Here is a 15240-nt window from a genome sequence, read left to right on the forward strand (position 1 = left end):
CATGCGGTATATCAAGCCAAGCATTTAAGTATTGCCTCTAAGCTTGCTTTCATTCGCCGCTAGAAAAAATACACTCACATAATAAACATTTTAAAACAAGGTTTATCACTTGAAACATCTCCAAGCTCCATTTTGTCCCAACGCCATCAAGCTACTCTCAAAATGCCTTGCACTTTAAGATTGAAAGGAAACAATCTATATGCATTATTTTCTCCAATTCAAAGAACCTTGGATGATATTCACATTTTGGTTCACACGGCCAATAAACAGATGTGAAAAAAGTGAAATTAGTGGGGTTTTATTTAAGAGAGCCAAGCCAGTTGCGGAAGAAAATATCTGCGCGCGAGCAGACACGACCGAACCGACCGCACTCCGCTCCAGCGGTCCAGCCATATAACCCAAAACCCTAAAACCCATCTCCCCCTCTCTCGTTTTCCTCCACCCTTCCCCGAAGGGCGACCACTCCCGCCGCCATGCCGAAGCACTACCGCCCCGCGGTAATCCTCCCGTCTCCTCCCTCCCCCGCCTTCCTCCCAAGGTCCTTCTTCTCCGCGCCGCCGGCAGAGTCCCTCACCCGCTGCTTCTGCTGTGCTCCAGGGCAAGAAGAAGGAGGGGAACGCCGCCAAGTACATCACCAGGACCAAGGCGGTCAAGTACCTGCAGATCAGCCTCGCCGTCTTCAGGTCCCCCTCTCGCTCCCCGTCACTTCCTCCCACCGCCGACGAGACGACCGCTGATTCATGAGCGGTCTTCGCGATTAAATTTGGCCAAATCTTCGGCGGCGCTGATGTTAATCCAATTTATTCAACGTGTTCTGTCCGGCTCGCGTGCTGCGAAATTAGGATGGCACAGTAGATTTTACATGGGAGGGAAGTCACCGCGGTTTTATTTGGGTTAACTTTTTTTTCTTCTTCGCAAATTGCTGCAGGAAACTATGCATTCTCAAGGGAGTGTTTCCCAGGGAGCCCAAGAAGAAGGTGGAGGGGAACCACAAGACCTATTACCACATGAAGGACATCGCCTTCCTTGCCCATGACCCCTTGATTGAGAAGTTCAGGTACTTGGCTAGCTTCCTTACCAAAGTCTGCCACATGGTTGATATAACCGTAAAAGGGATTTCTTGCGCTCTCTTTGCTGTATCACCAGGGGGTAATTTAGTGTCTCAGGAATTTCATCGTTTTTATTGATTGAGGTGACCAGGATGGAAGTATCTCAAAGCTTTCTTATTGAGTTATTTCTTAGTTGTGTGACTTATTTGCTCCTGGTAACTGTCAGCTCGTCGTTAAATGTAGCATGCGGCAGAGGGAATGGTGACCTTAAGTGGGGAGCTATAGTTTCACTAGAGTGCTAGTGTCCATCAGCGAAAAAACAAGTCAAAACAAACTTAGTGTAGTCAATCAATGCGCCATTATCTATTCAATTTGCACCCTCTGTATTTAGTATGTCGTTAATGACATTTTGATAACTGGAATACAGACTAGCAATCTGTGGTTACTTACTTGGTCGCTGCTCATGAAAATCCTGGCTTATCTGTTTGTATGATTGGCAATATTGGTATCTAACTGCACTGATTTTTTTGCTTGGAGTAAATACATCGTGAGTATATGACAATGAGTAATCGCTCGTTGATAGTTTTGGATTTCCTAATGGGATTGTTATTTCATGTTATCAGAGAAATCAAGGTTCACAGAAAGAAAGTTAAAAAGGCTATGGCTAAGAAAAACAGGGATCTGGCGGACAGATTGTTGAATCGACCACCAACTTACAAACTTGATAGACTTATCATTGAAAGGTAATGAGTGATTTCAAGTTGATTCTTTTGGTCTTTATCCATACTGGTCTCTCACATGTGTGTTTCTGTCTTTGTTGTTGTACAGATATCCATCTTTTGTTGATGCCCTCAGAGACTTGGATGATTGCCTAACGATGGTGCATTTATTCGCGGCTTTACCTGCTATTGAAGGTGAACGTGTGCAAGTACAACGAATCCATAACTGCCGCAGGTATGCCCCCTTCTGGATTAGTGAATCCTCTCTCAGAACATCACACACATAACCCCCACATGGTGTTTAGATTTCTGCTCCCAGAGATTCTGTTATCATGGTTTGACCTTCCTCACCTTTCTAGCAACTACAATGCACCTCTGTGTCTGGCCTGTTTTGTTGTGACCTTAAGAATTTGAGGATGTGAAAGTTGTAACAGTTTTTCCAGCAGCCATGAAATACCTGGATTTTGCTAAAATCCATATTCTCACCTTCTTAGTTCGTGCACCACCTGTGTTGAATGTCAGAATATTGTCATGCAAATGCAAAGGCAAATTGGTGCTTGCTTCTTTCAGAGATTTATTTTGCACTACTAATATACATCCTTGTACATTGTAGGTTAAGCCATGAATGGCAAGCATATATTTCTCGAACTAATTCCCTGCGGAAGACATTCATATCTGTGAAGGGCATATACTACCAGGTAGGTTTTGTGCAGTTGTGTATCCGCATATCTTTGCGCACATTTAGTCATTTATAGTCGATGTTTATAATTTTACTATGTTTTGAAGGCTGAAGTTCAAGGGCAAAAGATCACTTGGCTTACTCCGCATGCTCTTCAGCAAGTTTTAACTGATGATGTCGACTTCAATGTGATGCTCACCTTTTTGGAATTCTACGAGGTAGGCGAGATTGTGGATACTCTTCAGTTATCGTGCATTCCTGCTTACTTGGCAGTATCACATCCATTTAAATAAGTTTAGTGGATAGACAAAACTGCAAGCTTTACCAAATCCTGTCCTGCCTGCAGACTCTTCTAGGATTTGTGAACTTCAAGCTTTACCATTCCATAAATGTGAACTATCCGCCTATTCTGGATCCTCGTCTAGAAGCTTTGGCTGCTGGTAAGTACTGGTGCTTGTTATAGTCATGCTAGCTAGCATGTTTGTTTCCTTTATGTGCTTGTGCTCATACTATGTACCATGTTTGTTTTAGGATTCTTTTTGCTACATTCTCTTGACTCTTCTTTGTTTGACATTCTCACTGATGTTCGTACCAGAGCTCTATGCATTGTCCCGGTATATGTCTTCTGGAAGACTGCCGGGAAATCCAGAGTCTAATGGGCTTATTGAAGACAAAGAGACTGAAAATAATAAAGAGAGCTCAAAAACTGACGAGTCTGAGCTCAGATTGGCACAGCTTCAACATCAGCTACCTGCTAATGAACCTGGTGCGTTAATGCATCTTGTAGAAGAATCAACTGCTGATGATACAGAAGAGGAAAGCGTTAAAGAGTGCAGGACTTTATTCAAAGATCTGAAGTTCTACTTAAGTCGTGAGGTATTAAAGTGAATTTATTATTACTGCAAAGCTATTGTTTTTGAACTAATTGCCTCGGCTTCAATATCGTATATCCTTTTATTATCTTCCTCTTCATTCTCAGGTTCCCAGGGAGTCTCTCTTGTTTATAATTCCGGCATTTGGAGGAACTGTTTCGTGGGAAGGAGAAGGAGCTCCATTTGATGAAACAGATCAAGATATCACCCATCAGGTAGATTTTGCTTGCCCATGAGCTTTTACCAGGGGTATCAAGATCAGTCTAGATTTCCTCTACACAAGATACCATCCCACTTCATTCCACTGCACACATGCCCTCTCATTGTAGTTTATCTGCTGACTATTAAGTATCGTCATGTTGTTTTGCAGATTGTTGACAGGCCAACCCAGAGCCATGTTTTCCTCTCCAGGCATTATGTTCAACCACAATGGATTTTTGATTGCGTAAACATTCTCAAAGTAATTCCCACAGATGACTATATTGTTGGAAGGTATGTCTCCCAGGTTATGTATCATATGTATATGCTGATACACATGACATCACTTAAGTATGCACATTCCTGTTGCTAAAGTAACAAATCAGGACTGTGTGTTAGTGTTTAAAGTCCCTTCTAAACTATCTCAACTAATTGATGGTTGTGTGTAGCATCATTAAAATTGTGATTTGTGTAATGTAATATTGACACCGTACTTGCTAGCTTAGCTGAATGCTTGTTACACATCAAATTCATCAAATTGTGTTTAAACACCTTTAAACAATGAGGATATTGTCTGCCTTCCTTCTTTAGTATTCCTTGCGCTTATAACTGAACTGATAGCTTTTGTCTACTGCCTATTAAGTGTGCTATGCAAAATATGTTTTCAAGTAGCTTAACTCATGCAGCAGTGATGATGCTGAATTTTTTTTTTTTTGATCTTAGGGTGCCTCCACCACATATATCTCCTTTTGTGGACAACGATAAAGAGGGTCATATACCTGACTATGCAGTGACCTTGGAGGGATATAAATCTGCTGGTCAAAACCAAGTTATGCCTCTGCCAGGTTTAGGTGATGAAGATCTGGGCAATTCGATAGTAGAGGCAAAATCTGAGCATAATGAATTTGCTAAAAAGAAGAAGGAGGTGAGCTCCTTCCCGTTTTAGTATACAAGTCTCTTGTACTTCTTCTGTCTTATTTATTTATTTGCACACGTGCACTTTGTGTAATGTCGCCATCCCCCTTCTATTTAAAAGTTGGAGATGCAAGAGAAGAAATACCACGAGGAGCTGAAGATGGAAATCGAGGGAACTACTTTCTCTAATTTGTCAAATAAGAAGGCTGATAGCGCAGCCGATGTTACTGATGAAGATGATGAGACCCAGGCAGCTATGGAACAAGCTGAGAAGGATGCTGACGACATTGCCAAGTCTGTCGTTTCCAGGAAGAAGAGAGGCCTTATGGAAGCAATGAAGGTACATCTCCTTGTACTATGGCACTATAGCTACTACTGTACTCTTCAATTGCAGTATTGTATTGTTCGGCTTGTTTATAATTTAGTCTTTTTGAATGAGATCTCATTTGTTCCCTTTGTCAAACTTTATTCAAAATTTTAATGCCTGGTTCTGTGGGTTTAAATGAGAAAGTTTCATACCGATACAGTGGATTATTAGTATTAGCCAGTGGATTGAAGTTGATGGCTTATGAGACCACACCACTTAGGTCGTTTGTACAAGATACACCAACACCTGTTTGTGCAACATCTTTATCCGCCCCGTAAATTATTTTTACCCATTGGCTTGTATTTGCTATTTCTCTGCCCGTGCATTACTGTAGTTTCATTGTTGGATAAGTATATATAAATACTTGGCCACATTTTATTTACATGAAATTCGTCCTGTATTACCACCTTGTCCTTTTCATCTTATAGAGTGGCTTTTTTTACCATGGCCATACGGTGACCCATCTCACCATGGTGTAGCGTGTTCTTTTGCACATTTGTTCACGTTTCTAGTGCCACAAAATCCCCGACGCATACAAATGCTCAGCTGGATCCTTGCTTTTCTGATACAGATGCCGCTTAAGTTGCATCGACGCTAATACCTGCCATTCTGGATGACATTTTTGAGATGTATAGCTGATCCGGTACTGTTTGTGATCTTGCAGATTAGCAATGATAGGAAGAAGAGCAAAGTGGAGCTGCTCAAGCAAAGGAAGAAGGCGGCCGAGTCCAGTGCTTCTGCTAAAGCTAAACGTCGCTGATGCACTAAATTCATCAGGCAACGGCATATTATGTTGTAGTAGCCGTTTTGATGATACGCTTTTACCAGTCCTGGTGGTATTTATGTTGTTTTTACTGGATGTACTGAGATACTTGAATGGAAATTTTTGATCTGTTTTAAGCTGTGCTCACGTAGTTGATCGTGACCAAATCTGAATTTGTTGGCCGGTGTGCATACTTTTCTGATGTTCCTAGGGTCCTTTGTTCCCACTGCGTGAAAGCAATTTGCTCTGTTATTCTGCTAACTGTCTAGAAGAATGGGTTACAGAGGCATTTTGACTTGCATTTCAAATAAATATTGCTGCGTGTGGTGTGTCTTTCCAGGGATTATCCTCGTATATAAGAAAGAAAAAAGTCTTTTTCAGATGAAAAATTGCAAAGTCAATAGTTATTTGAAACCTTGGACAGTTCAGACTTTTTTTATTTGAAACTCGAGACAGTTCAGGCTTTCTTTTGAAACCTTAGACAATTCAGATATTTTTTTGAAAAGTGAGACACTTTTTTTAAAATTGAGAGATTTCATGTTTTTTTTATCAAGCTTTAGACAATTCAGACCTTTTTTTGAAACTCGAGACAATTCAGCCCCCCCCTTTTTTTTGTAACTCGAGGCAGTTCAGGCTTTTTCATGAAACTTGAGACAATTCAGATTTCCTTTTGGATTGAGCAGAGGGGATAACGGCGCGTCCACAGCCATCGCATTCAACCTGATCGTCTTTTCCCTCCACAACCTGATCGTCTTTTCCCTCCGTCCGCGCCATGCCCGTCTCCGCCTTCCTGTCCCTGGACCCCGCCGCCCACCTCCTCCTCCTCCCCGCTGCGCGGCCACGTCCGCCGGCGCCGCGCTTGCGCCGGTTGGTGGTGCTCAGGGCCACCTCCGTCTCCGCCGTCGCGGAGGAGTCCTCTGCCGCCGCGGCCGCGCGGGGCCGGCTCGAGTCGCTCAGCCAGGTGGCCGGCGTGCTCGGGACCCAGTGGGGCGACGAGGGCAAGGGCAAGCTCGTCGACATCCTCGCCCAGCGCTTCGACGTCGTCGCCCGCTGCCAGGTCTCCCACTCTCTCCCTCTCCCACGCGCGCGCAAGCTCGTTGCTGCTTAATAATGCCTTTGTTCGTTTAGCCCGGATGGTGTTCGGTCAATTGCTCCACAGCTCTCCGGTCAAGCGCCAGCCAGCGGAAATTGCCCAATGCCTTCGCTTGTCCGGCGATCGTGCAACCAGAAATGGGAGCATACAACTTCGACCTGTTAAAAATGTTGTCAATCCTACATTTCCCTAGTTGAGCACTCTGAATTGCACGCCTGTGGCCAGTTAGCTTAATTTGGCTCTATTGCCTGGACTTACTTTCTGCAATAAGATTTGGTCATGCCTGTTTTACCTTTTTTAATAACGTGTAGGGTGTTTTGCATTTACTTCTTAGGGTGGAGCCAATGCTGGACACACCATATATAATTCCGAGGGGAAGAAGTTCTCGCTGCACCTCGTTCCATCGGGGATCCTCAACGAGAACACGCAGTGCGTGATTGGCAACGGGGCAGTGGTTCACCTCCCCGGGTTCTTCAAAGAAATCGATGGGCTGGAGTCCAACGGAGTTTCATGCAAAGGGAGAATTCTGGTGTCAGATCGCGCCCATCTTCTGTTTGATTTTCATCAGGTTGTCGATGGGCTTCGAGAGGTGGAGCTCGGGAACTCCTTCATAGGAACGACAAAGAGGGGAATCGGGCCGTGCTATTCGAACAAGGTCATCAGGAACGGGCTCAGGGTCTCTGATCTGCGGCATATGGACACCTTTGGTGCCAAACTTAACACCCTGCTGAAAGATGCAGCTACGCGCTTCAAAGGATTTGAATATAGCAGCAAGACCCTCAAGGAGGAGGTCGAGAAGTACGAAAGGTTCGCCGAACGTCTGGGGCCTTACATTACCGATACCGTGCATTTCATGAATGAGTCGATCTTGCAGAAGAAGAAAATATTGGTTGAAGGTGGCCAGGCTACCATGTTAGACATTGACTTTGGTACATATCCATTTGTTACCTCCTCAAGCCCTTCAGCTGGGGGGATCTGTACTGGCCTCGGCATTGCTCCAAGAACCCTCGGCGATATCATTGGAGTGGTGGGCTCAGTTGCCTCTGAACCGCTTAAATATTCTCTTCATCGCCCACTCGTCTTCCGCTCCAAAACCTAACATATTTCTACCTGCAGGTAAAAGCTTACACAACCAGGGTTGGGTCTGGCCCATTCCCAACGGAGCTGTTGGGCAAGACCGGCGATTTGCTCCGTGCATCTGGAATGGAGTTCGGGACCACAACAGGTCGGCCCAGGCGTTGTGGCTGGCTCGATATAGTCGCGCTCAGATACTGCTGCCAAATCAACGGCTTCTCCTCCCTGAACCTGACGAAACTCGACGTGCTGACCGGGCTGAAGGAGATCAAGCTGGGCACTTCCTACTGTACCGAAGATGGCAAAGCGATCGAGTCGTTCCCGGCAGACCTCGATATCTTGGAGCAAACAAAGGTAACGAAGAACGAAGAACAGTGTGTGATGCTCATATTACGTTTCATGTGATTTAATGTGGCCTTTGCTTGGCTTGACGGTTGTCTCTGCCGGTGTAGGTCAAGTATGAGGCTCTGCCTGGGTGGGAGGAGGACATTTCGTCGGTGCGGGACTACGATGACCTCCCGGAGACCGCTCGTCTGTACGTGGAGAGGATAGAGGAGCTGGTTGGTATCCCTGTCCATTACATCGGTGTCGGACCCGGGCGGGATGCCCTTATATACAAATAGGGGATTTTGTCAGACATGTCTCTTATTATTTATGCAAGTTCCGCATTCGGGCAATATGATTCAATCCAATTGCCTTCTTTACTGCTTCTCATGAAGCCATTTGCTGGCTGGAGTTAGGGTTCAGACATCCTCAATGAAGCTCAGCTCCAACGTTGTACAGTGGAGACACAACCCAATGTTGTATACACTGGAGCCACGAAGACTAAGGATCAGTCTGGGTTGCTGAACTGTGTTATATCTGATCAAAATGGATGAATACCCTACCGGGAGTCAGATGCAGATTTGAGATTGAAAATCTCTCCTCTCCACGGGGTTCTCGCATATGTTGAAGATGCTCGAATGCCCTCTTGAAAAGGGGGGAAATGAGCTTTGGGCTTTGGGGGTATCAAATACGCTGGATCGAATGGTTTAAATTTCTTCTTTTCTATACTGAAATATGTGACCACAAAATAAAATACAAAGCCATCTCTGCAGAATTGGGGCTTCAACCAAGTACAAGCACTGTAACTTGTACTCAACCAACGCTACATATGTTAGAATGTCGATGTGGGCATGGCCAAACGATTTTTTAACTTGCCAATTCCATTTTTTATTTTGGAGAAGCCTGGATAAAAATAGCAAGCTAAAAAAAAGCACCCGACATTCGACTTCGGGACGAACCAGTTGGTTCATCACTCCGTTACAAACATGTCAGAGCCCAGCTTGAAAACTGCGTCAAATCTCAACAGGTGTGTGCAGATAGAAAACCACAACCACTCATTGAACGGCACTAGAGACAATAGCTTGTAGAACTGCCGTAGAAGCCGTGCAGATCGATGGGGACACAACTACGAAAGAGTGGTAGTTAGAAATTAGCATCGGTCGTATTCAAGCTCGTCCGGTGTAATTGGCCTCTTGAGTGGAATGATGATGATGATGGATTTCTTGTCAACATCTTGTGATAGTATTTTTTTGTTGTTGTAATAGTGTCTTTCTCATATCTAAGAAAATAAAAAAGGTGAGCAATAGCATCCGAGCAAATAATCTGAGTATGAGACGACAAAAGTATGGCACTTATCAAGGTCATGTCTTCTTTCCACAGTACTATCGAAGCACCCTTCGATTAACTACATAGCCAAGCTACAGAAACGACGAGCATAGTTTTTTTCTTTCGAAACGGAGACAATTTTTCTGCCTCATGCATTAATTAACCGAAAACCTGACGGAAACCATCGTAATCCGCTGAGTGGCACACACCTTGCAGAGAGAGCTCATCGAGATAGCGCATTGACGTCATCATCACCACCTCTCCTCAAATAGGCGTCCCTTCTCCCTAAGCAGGCAACTCCGACTTCGCCGAAGACGCTGTCGACCTAGCCAACTCCAAAACGCCGTGCAGAGTCACATGAAGATCCATGCGAAAGCCCAACCACCTGCAACAAGAAGAACACAACTTCAATTCGGAGGGAGAACAATGAAGGAGAATTATGCAAGGTTGGTGGCGTGAAAGAACACCGAACAAACCATATGTTGCTCGTCATTGCCACCACCGGGACCCCGTTGCTGCAACTCCGACTTCATAGCAAGAAACACACTGAGGCAATCCCACGGACACGCCGAAGAAGAACCGACTGCCGCAACAATGGCCACGCCTCCTACAAGGCCATTTACTTTTTTTCTCTCTCATATGAATCTCTTACCTCCCGCTATTGGAGATCCTATTTGCTTATCAGGCAAAGCCTGTTGGGTGAAATCTCTTTCTAGATCCTCGATAAAACTACGTCCAGGAAAAACCGATGCTCTTAGATCTGTTCTCAATAGCTTGTGATAAGGCAAGAAAGCTAGTAGATGCCCTGCCTTGCATTAAAGCATCGATCTAGTCCTCTATTAGATATGAATTTCATGTCATTCCATTTCATTTCAAGTAACGAGAGGGCTATATATTAATAATGCAAAAAGAGAGGAACTTGCTTAGGTGGCTGTCGAGCTCTAACATGTGGACTCTTCCAATATCTCCCCAAGTTAGGTTAAGGACATAGTCGCAGGGAAACAAGCCTTTCGAGGGAGATTCCTAGCAGAGACGTGGTTCTGGCTTCTTCTCTTATTTGTCCTTTATGCAAAGCGATCTATGGTCTCAACAAGCCCCAATCCTCTGACTTTCAATTGGGTACCTTCCTGGGTCTCATCTGTGTTGCATGTAGGTTGTGAGGTGCCTCAAGATGGCCATCTCCCGCCCCCCTGCTTCTGGGGAATCCGCTCCTAGCAGACCACTCTTCTGCATTTGGACCGTCCTCTAGGACCTTAGCTACCTAATTTAATGGCATTTAGCACGCCCGATAGTAGATTAGAATGATGGTATCATTTTTCCACATTGAAATGAGAGTAGCATTTTTCCGCATTGAAATGAGAGTGGCTATATCGCTATCAATCAAGGTGGGGCAGATCATCCATTAAGGCCAACCTCAAGATATATTTTCGGATACCGCCATATGGACAACGTATTTTTGCGCAATGGGTATAAAATGTCCATATGCTACTGTACCTGGCATAACAACTCCTGGTGCAACAACAAGCTAGTACCCGCTTAACGCGGTGAGTGGTAGTCTCTGACTCTGTCCAACTCAATCAATGTAAAAAACATGTCATGAGCTAAGCTGGGCTCGTCTCAAGCTTCCAACTTATTTTTTTAGCAAGCTAAAACATTGGCTTTCCACTTCAGGATGCACTAGTTGGTTCATCATTTCGTTCCACACACATTAGTGCCTAGCTTAAAAACCGCGTCAAATGTGAAAATGGGGAAATCACAACCACTCTTTAAAAACCAGTAAGAGACAATAGCTTGTTGAACTGTCATAGGAGCCGTGCATATCGATGGGAACACAACTAGACAAGAGTGGTAGTTACAATTCATCAGAAGTCATATTCAAGTTTGTACGTCTGGTGTAATTGGCCACTTGAGTGATAATGCCTTTCTCATATATAAGAAGAGAAAAAAAAAGAGCAATAGCATCCGAGCAAATAATCTGAGTATGCGACGACATAAGTATGGCACTCCAAGTTGTACTGACCATATGGCCATCTTCTTTCCCTGAGTAGTACTGAAGCACCCTTCGATAAACCACATAGCCAAGCTATGGACCAATGAGCATAACTAGATAAGTTCGCTCAAGATATTTTCATGTTGCACTATGTTGCAAGCGTTTCTAGGTTTTGTCGCCAAACATTCTAAGAACTAGAAGACACCCCGCACGTTGTGGCGGGAATTTGTAGAAAGCGACTATAATGCACTTGGAAAGTGACTGTAATGCGCATGTAAAACCTTAAGGGGAAAAAATCTCTAAAAACATAATATAATTATGAAAAAATATCTAGGTTCAGGATCACAAACATTAGGACCTCAAAATGCATGTCTTCTTATTTTCTGCTGACCTCAGGCAAAGTATATATAGAACATAATATAGTTTTCAATTTTATCGTGAAATTAGATACTACAGTTATGGCATAGCATGTTGTGTTTCAGTTCACCAACTATGAGGATTTACGGTACCATCATAATGATGCTTTGCGGGTGTAGCAATGCAAGATTGTTCTGTAATGTAACTTCTGCAACAATATGTTATTGGTCATCATCAGAACTAATGTGATGATTTAAGAGAGCTATGAAGAGAGGCAAAAATATTTCCATTAGTCCTGTCACAGTGCCTAAAGGTATATAAAATGCTCAGACAGATTTTGCCATTGAACCAATGGTGTCACTTAAAATGAAGATTACAATTTTGAAGAAAATTATCAAACATATATAATCCGGATTACATGCCTGTAGCTGCACAAATAACTGAAGGTGCTGTAGTGTAGAAATACCTGGCAAACAACATCTTCTGACTATGACAGAAAAAAATCAATCCAATATGAGTATAACAACCAATCATCATACAAAAAAGTTTAGTGCATAATTACCTCGTTGCAAAAGAGGTGTAGTCACCAATCTAGCACTGCTAGCTAAAAGTCAGTTAGGAAGGTATAAAGATAATCCACTTGAAAATCCTTGGAAGAATTTAATGAACCGAAATAGAATGATGGCATGCACCAAGTATACTTGATAAAAAATCCGCTATGTTTTCCATTGCATACAAATACATAAGCAAATGAGCAAAAGGTAAGAAAACATGACCCTCTTTCCGTGCAAAATCAGTCCATATACTATTGGGCCGTACTGGCCAGGGCTCTCGCGCTTGACGTCGCCCACCCACGCATAGGCGTACCCGACGCTGGCGTCCACGCTGTGGAGCGGTGGAGGCCGTAGCGAGCTCTGCAGAACTGCTCGGCGACCAGGTACTGGTCACGTATCACCACCACGAGGGCGCCTTAGAGAGTGCACCGGCCACCAGCTGGAAGATCTCGACCAGTGTCAACTACTTGCGGAGGGAGTAGTGCTCATCGGAGATCTGACCGGCCAGAAGGATGCCTATCGTCGCTTTCAAGGCGGCGGCGCCATGGCGTTCCACTGCACGATCAAGGATTATGGCAGCAGTGTGTGCATCTCCAACTGCGATGGACCCTTAAGGCTTGGCCGGCGGCGCAGTATGAGAGAGAGAGAGGTAGAGATACAGGAAAGATGGAAGAATCGGTTGGGATTTTTGTAGGGCATCGATGGAGATTTATACCTTCAGGGAGATGAAGGAACCTAGTCGTCCGAGTATAAATTCTCATCGTAATCGAAGCAGTTTTCTTGTTCACGTCCTGTTAATTCTACTCCCTTCGTCTAGGTGTGTAAGTTATTTTACGAAAACCAAATAATCCCAAAACACTTAGGCGCGGTGCATTAAATTCTACCTCATTTTTTGTTTCTTGACATATCAACCAATAAGAGAAGTAAGGTGTGCATGCTTTTAATAACTTGAGACTACCAAACACGACATGCAGTGGTTACTTCATTGCATGCAATGCTATTAATTAGCAAATAAACATTAAGTTTTCTTGTTTTTCCCTCCTCCTTGGTCACGGTGCACAACCTAAAATGACTTACTCACCTAGACGGAGGGAGTAGCATCAGTTTCCTACGGCTGGTCACAATAGGGAGGAACTTAGGAGTAACATCACACACTCCAATACAAATTTGCTTATGTGTCATATATTTAATGAAGAGAGAGGTGCTTGTGGTAACTAGCTAAGTTACCGGAACATCACACACTCCAAGAAAAAATGAGTCTATAACCTAATAAATACATTGTTGCATGACACTACATAGATGTTCCTACCCACTGTGGAGGTAGTAACATAGTCTAAAAAAGTGTGTAAATTACTAGACTATGTTCTTGCCCATTATGACCAGCCTACATTATATTGATGGCTATCTATGGAACCGACGCATGCAAGTATTGATTACCGTTTATTATGCATGGCAAGCAATGGACGCTTGCGTCTAGAGTCTAGCGATTGACTTTTTTCCTTTTTGCTAATTATCTGTCGCACGGGAGGCTACCTAAGTTAAGGTGAATGGGCTGCATGACTCACGGCTGATTGGTGGAAAATTGCTGACGTGGCAGCCTGCTGATGTGGATAGCCCGCATGTCTAGAGAAATCAAGTGGTGGGGGGCTTCTATTTAGATATAGTAGACTTCTGTTTAAGGGAAGCATAATACATTGTTGGTTTGGAGAACTGGGGTTTAACTAATCACTAATAATTGAAATATACAGTAGCACCACACTAGTTTATGACAACCATGTAATTGTGCACATTCAGTCAGAAGGAAACTAGGCACTTGCACCATATCACTGATTTCCTCCGGCAAGTTCACAAAAGCTGCAAACTTTTCGGCCTAGACTAGAGGCAAAAACATGGGAACCGCACAGTGTTGCCTCTATACACTAATGATGCTCTTATCAGCACTGAGGGCATTTCTAACTGATCCCCAATACAACCATAAAGAAGTAAAATTTTCGGTTTACTCTCTTACGGTGGACCTAGCCGATCCCTTAAAAGCGTTAACGGAGTATAATTTTTACTCCAAGTCCCTATTCCCCCCAAGATTTTCCTAAATATACTCCATCGTGCCGCAACCGAGTAAAATTCCTTCTCGCCCTCCCGCACCGCACTACCTCTAGTCCCCGCCGCCGCCACCCCCTGCCGCCGCCATGGATGACCTCCGAGCCGGCCGGAATGGATAGCCAACCCACCCCACCTGCTCACCCCGCCGGCCACGGGTGCCGGGTTTTCACCGCTGGAAACCACCCATGCGCCGCCACCGGTGCCAAAAAAAGCTTGGGGATGACAAAGAACCACCGGGTCCAAGCTCCGCCTCCAACCGCGCCAATGGTGTCCGGGGTGGCCACCGCGTCTCCGGCAACGACACGCTACCCACCCGCTGCACCTACCAGAGGCAAACAGGCTCGAAAGCTGATGTCGGTGGCATCGGCGCTCGCCGAGGCGACCGCCAAGAAGAAGATGAAGAAGACCGCGACGACGCCTCGTCCAAAGCCTACGCCTCGTGCAAGCAACTCCGGCTGCCCCTACGGCGACTGCTTCGGCGCAAGCGGCGGCCACAGCCGGCAACAAAAAAAGCGGTCGCCAAGTGCTCGATGAAATGCCAACAAGGTAAAAATAAAACCTCGCGTCCCGTTGGTATTCGATAGTAATTGTTCATGATCGGTAGTGATTATTTACATTGCTTGCTTTGACATTGTAGAGCGGAGATGAACATGGCCGAATTCCTCGCATCGTTGGAGTCCTCGGCCACCGTTGGCCTTGATAATCTCAACTATGACTCATTTTGGGATCATTCGGCCACCCAAGACATGGAGGAGGCCGAGGAGAAGGTCCAAGAGGTGGTGGCCGAGGAGGACGTGGTGGAGGTGACCGAAGCAAGCACCAGGACCTCAAGGAGCTGCACCCAAAACTATAGCCAAAAG

The 15240-nt window shown here is 44.7% G+C and overlaps 2 protein-coding genes across 2 annotated transcripts; both read left to right on the forward strand.

The window, feature by feature from the left end:
* Window positions 1-343: 343 nt before the first annotated feature.
* On the forward strand, window positions 344-5699 carry LOC123090784 (pescadillo homolog). Its single transcript, XM_044512122.1, has 14 exons — window positions 344-497; window positions 598-683; window positions 929-1057; window positions 1673-1792; window positions 1878-2003; window positions 2382-2466; window positions 2555-2665; window positions 2794-2887; window positions 3043-3323; window positions 3427-3534; window positions 3690-3811; window positions 4241-4442; window positions 4554-4772; window positions 5464-5699. Exons 1-14 carry the CDS (start codon window positions 474-476, stop codon window positions 5557-5559), a joined length of 1803 nt encoding a protein of 600 aa, XP_044368057.1. The 5' UTR covers window positions 344-473; the 3' UTR covers window positions 5560-5699.
* A 576-nt stretch (window positions 5700-6275) lies between these two features.
* On the forward strand, window positions 6276-8416 carry LOC123090785 (adenylosuccinate synthetase 2, chloroplastic). Its single transcript, XM_044512123.1, has 4 exons — window positions 6276-6619; window positions 6990-7682; window positions 7772-8083; window positions 8182-8416. Exons 1-4 carry the CDS (start codon window positions 6335-6337, stop codon window positions 8350-8352), a joined length of 1461 nt encoding a protein of 486 aa, XP_044368058.1. The 5' UTR covers window positions 6276-6334; the 3' UTR covers window positions 8353-8416.
* The last annotated feature ends 6824 nt before the right edge of the window (window positions 8417-15240 follow it).

The sequence above is a fragment of the Triticum aestivum genome, chromosome 4B, assembly GCF_018294505.1.
Source record: "Triticum aestivum cultivar Chinese Spring chromosome 4B, IWGSC CS RefSeq v2.1, whole genome shotgun sequence".
Classification (NCBI taxonomy): Eukaryota; Viridiplantae; Streptophyta; class Magnoliopsida; order Poales; family Poaceae; genus Triticum; species Triticum aestivum.

Bases quoted from the DNA above. Each gene is read 5' to 3' on its own strand.
- LOC123090785 (XM_044512123.1), top strand. From the start codon at position 6,335: ATGCCCGTCTCCGCCTTCCTGTCCCTGGACCCCGCCGCCCACCTCCTC. The intron at 6,620-6,989 runs GTCTCCCACTCT...TTTACTTCTTAG, and splicing joins ACGTCGTCGCCCGCTGCCAG to GGTGGAGCCAATGCTGGACA. The intron at 8,084-8,181 runs GTAACGAAGAAC...CTGCCGGTGTAG, and splicing joins ATATCTTGGAGCAAACAAAG to GTCAAGTATGAGGCTCTGCC.
- LOC123090784 (XM_044512122.1), top strand. From the start codon at position 474: ATGCCGAAGCACTACCGCCCCGCG. The intron at 498-597 runs GTAATCCTCCCG...GCTGTGCTCCAG, and splicing joins CGAAGCACTACCGCCCCGCG to GGCAAGAAGAAGGAGGGGAA. The intron at 3,324-3,426 runs GTATTAAAGTGA...CTTCATTCTCAG, and splicing joins AGTTCTACTTAAGTCGTGAG to GTTCCCAGGGAGTCTCTCTT.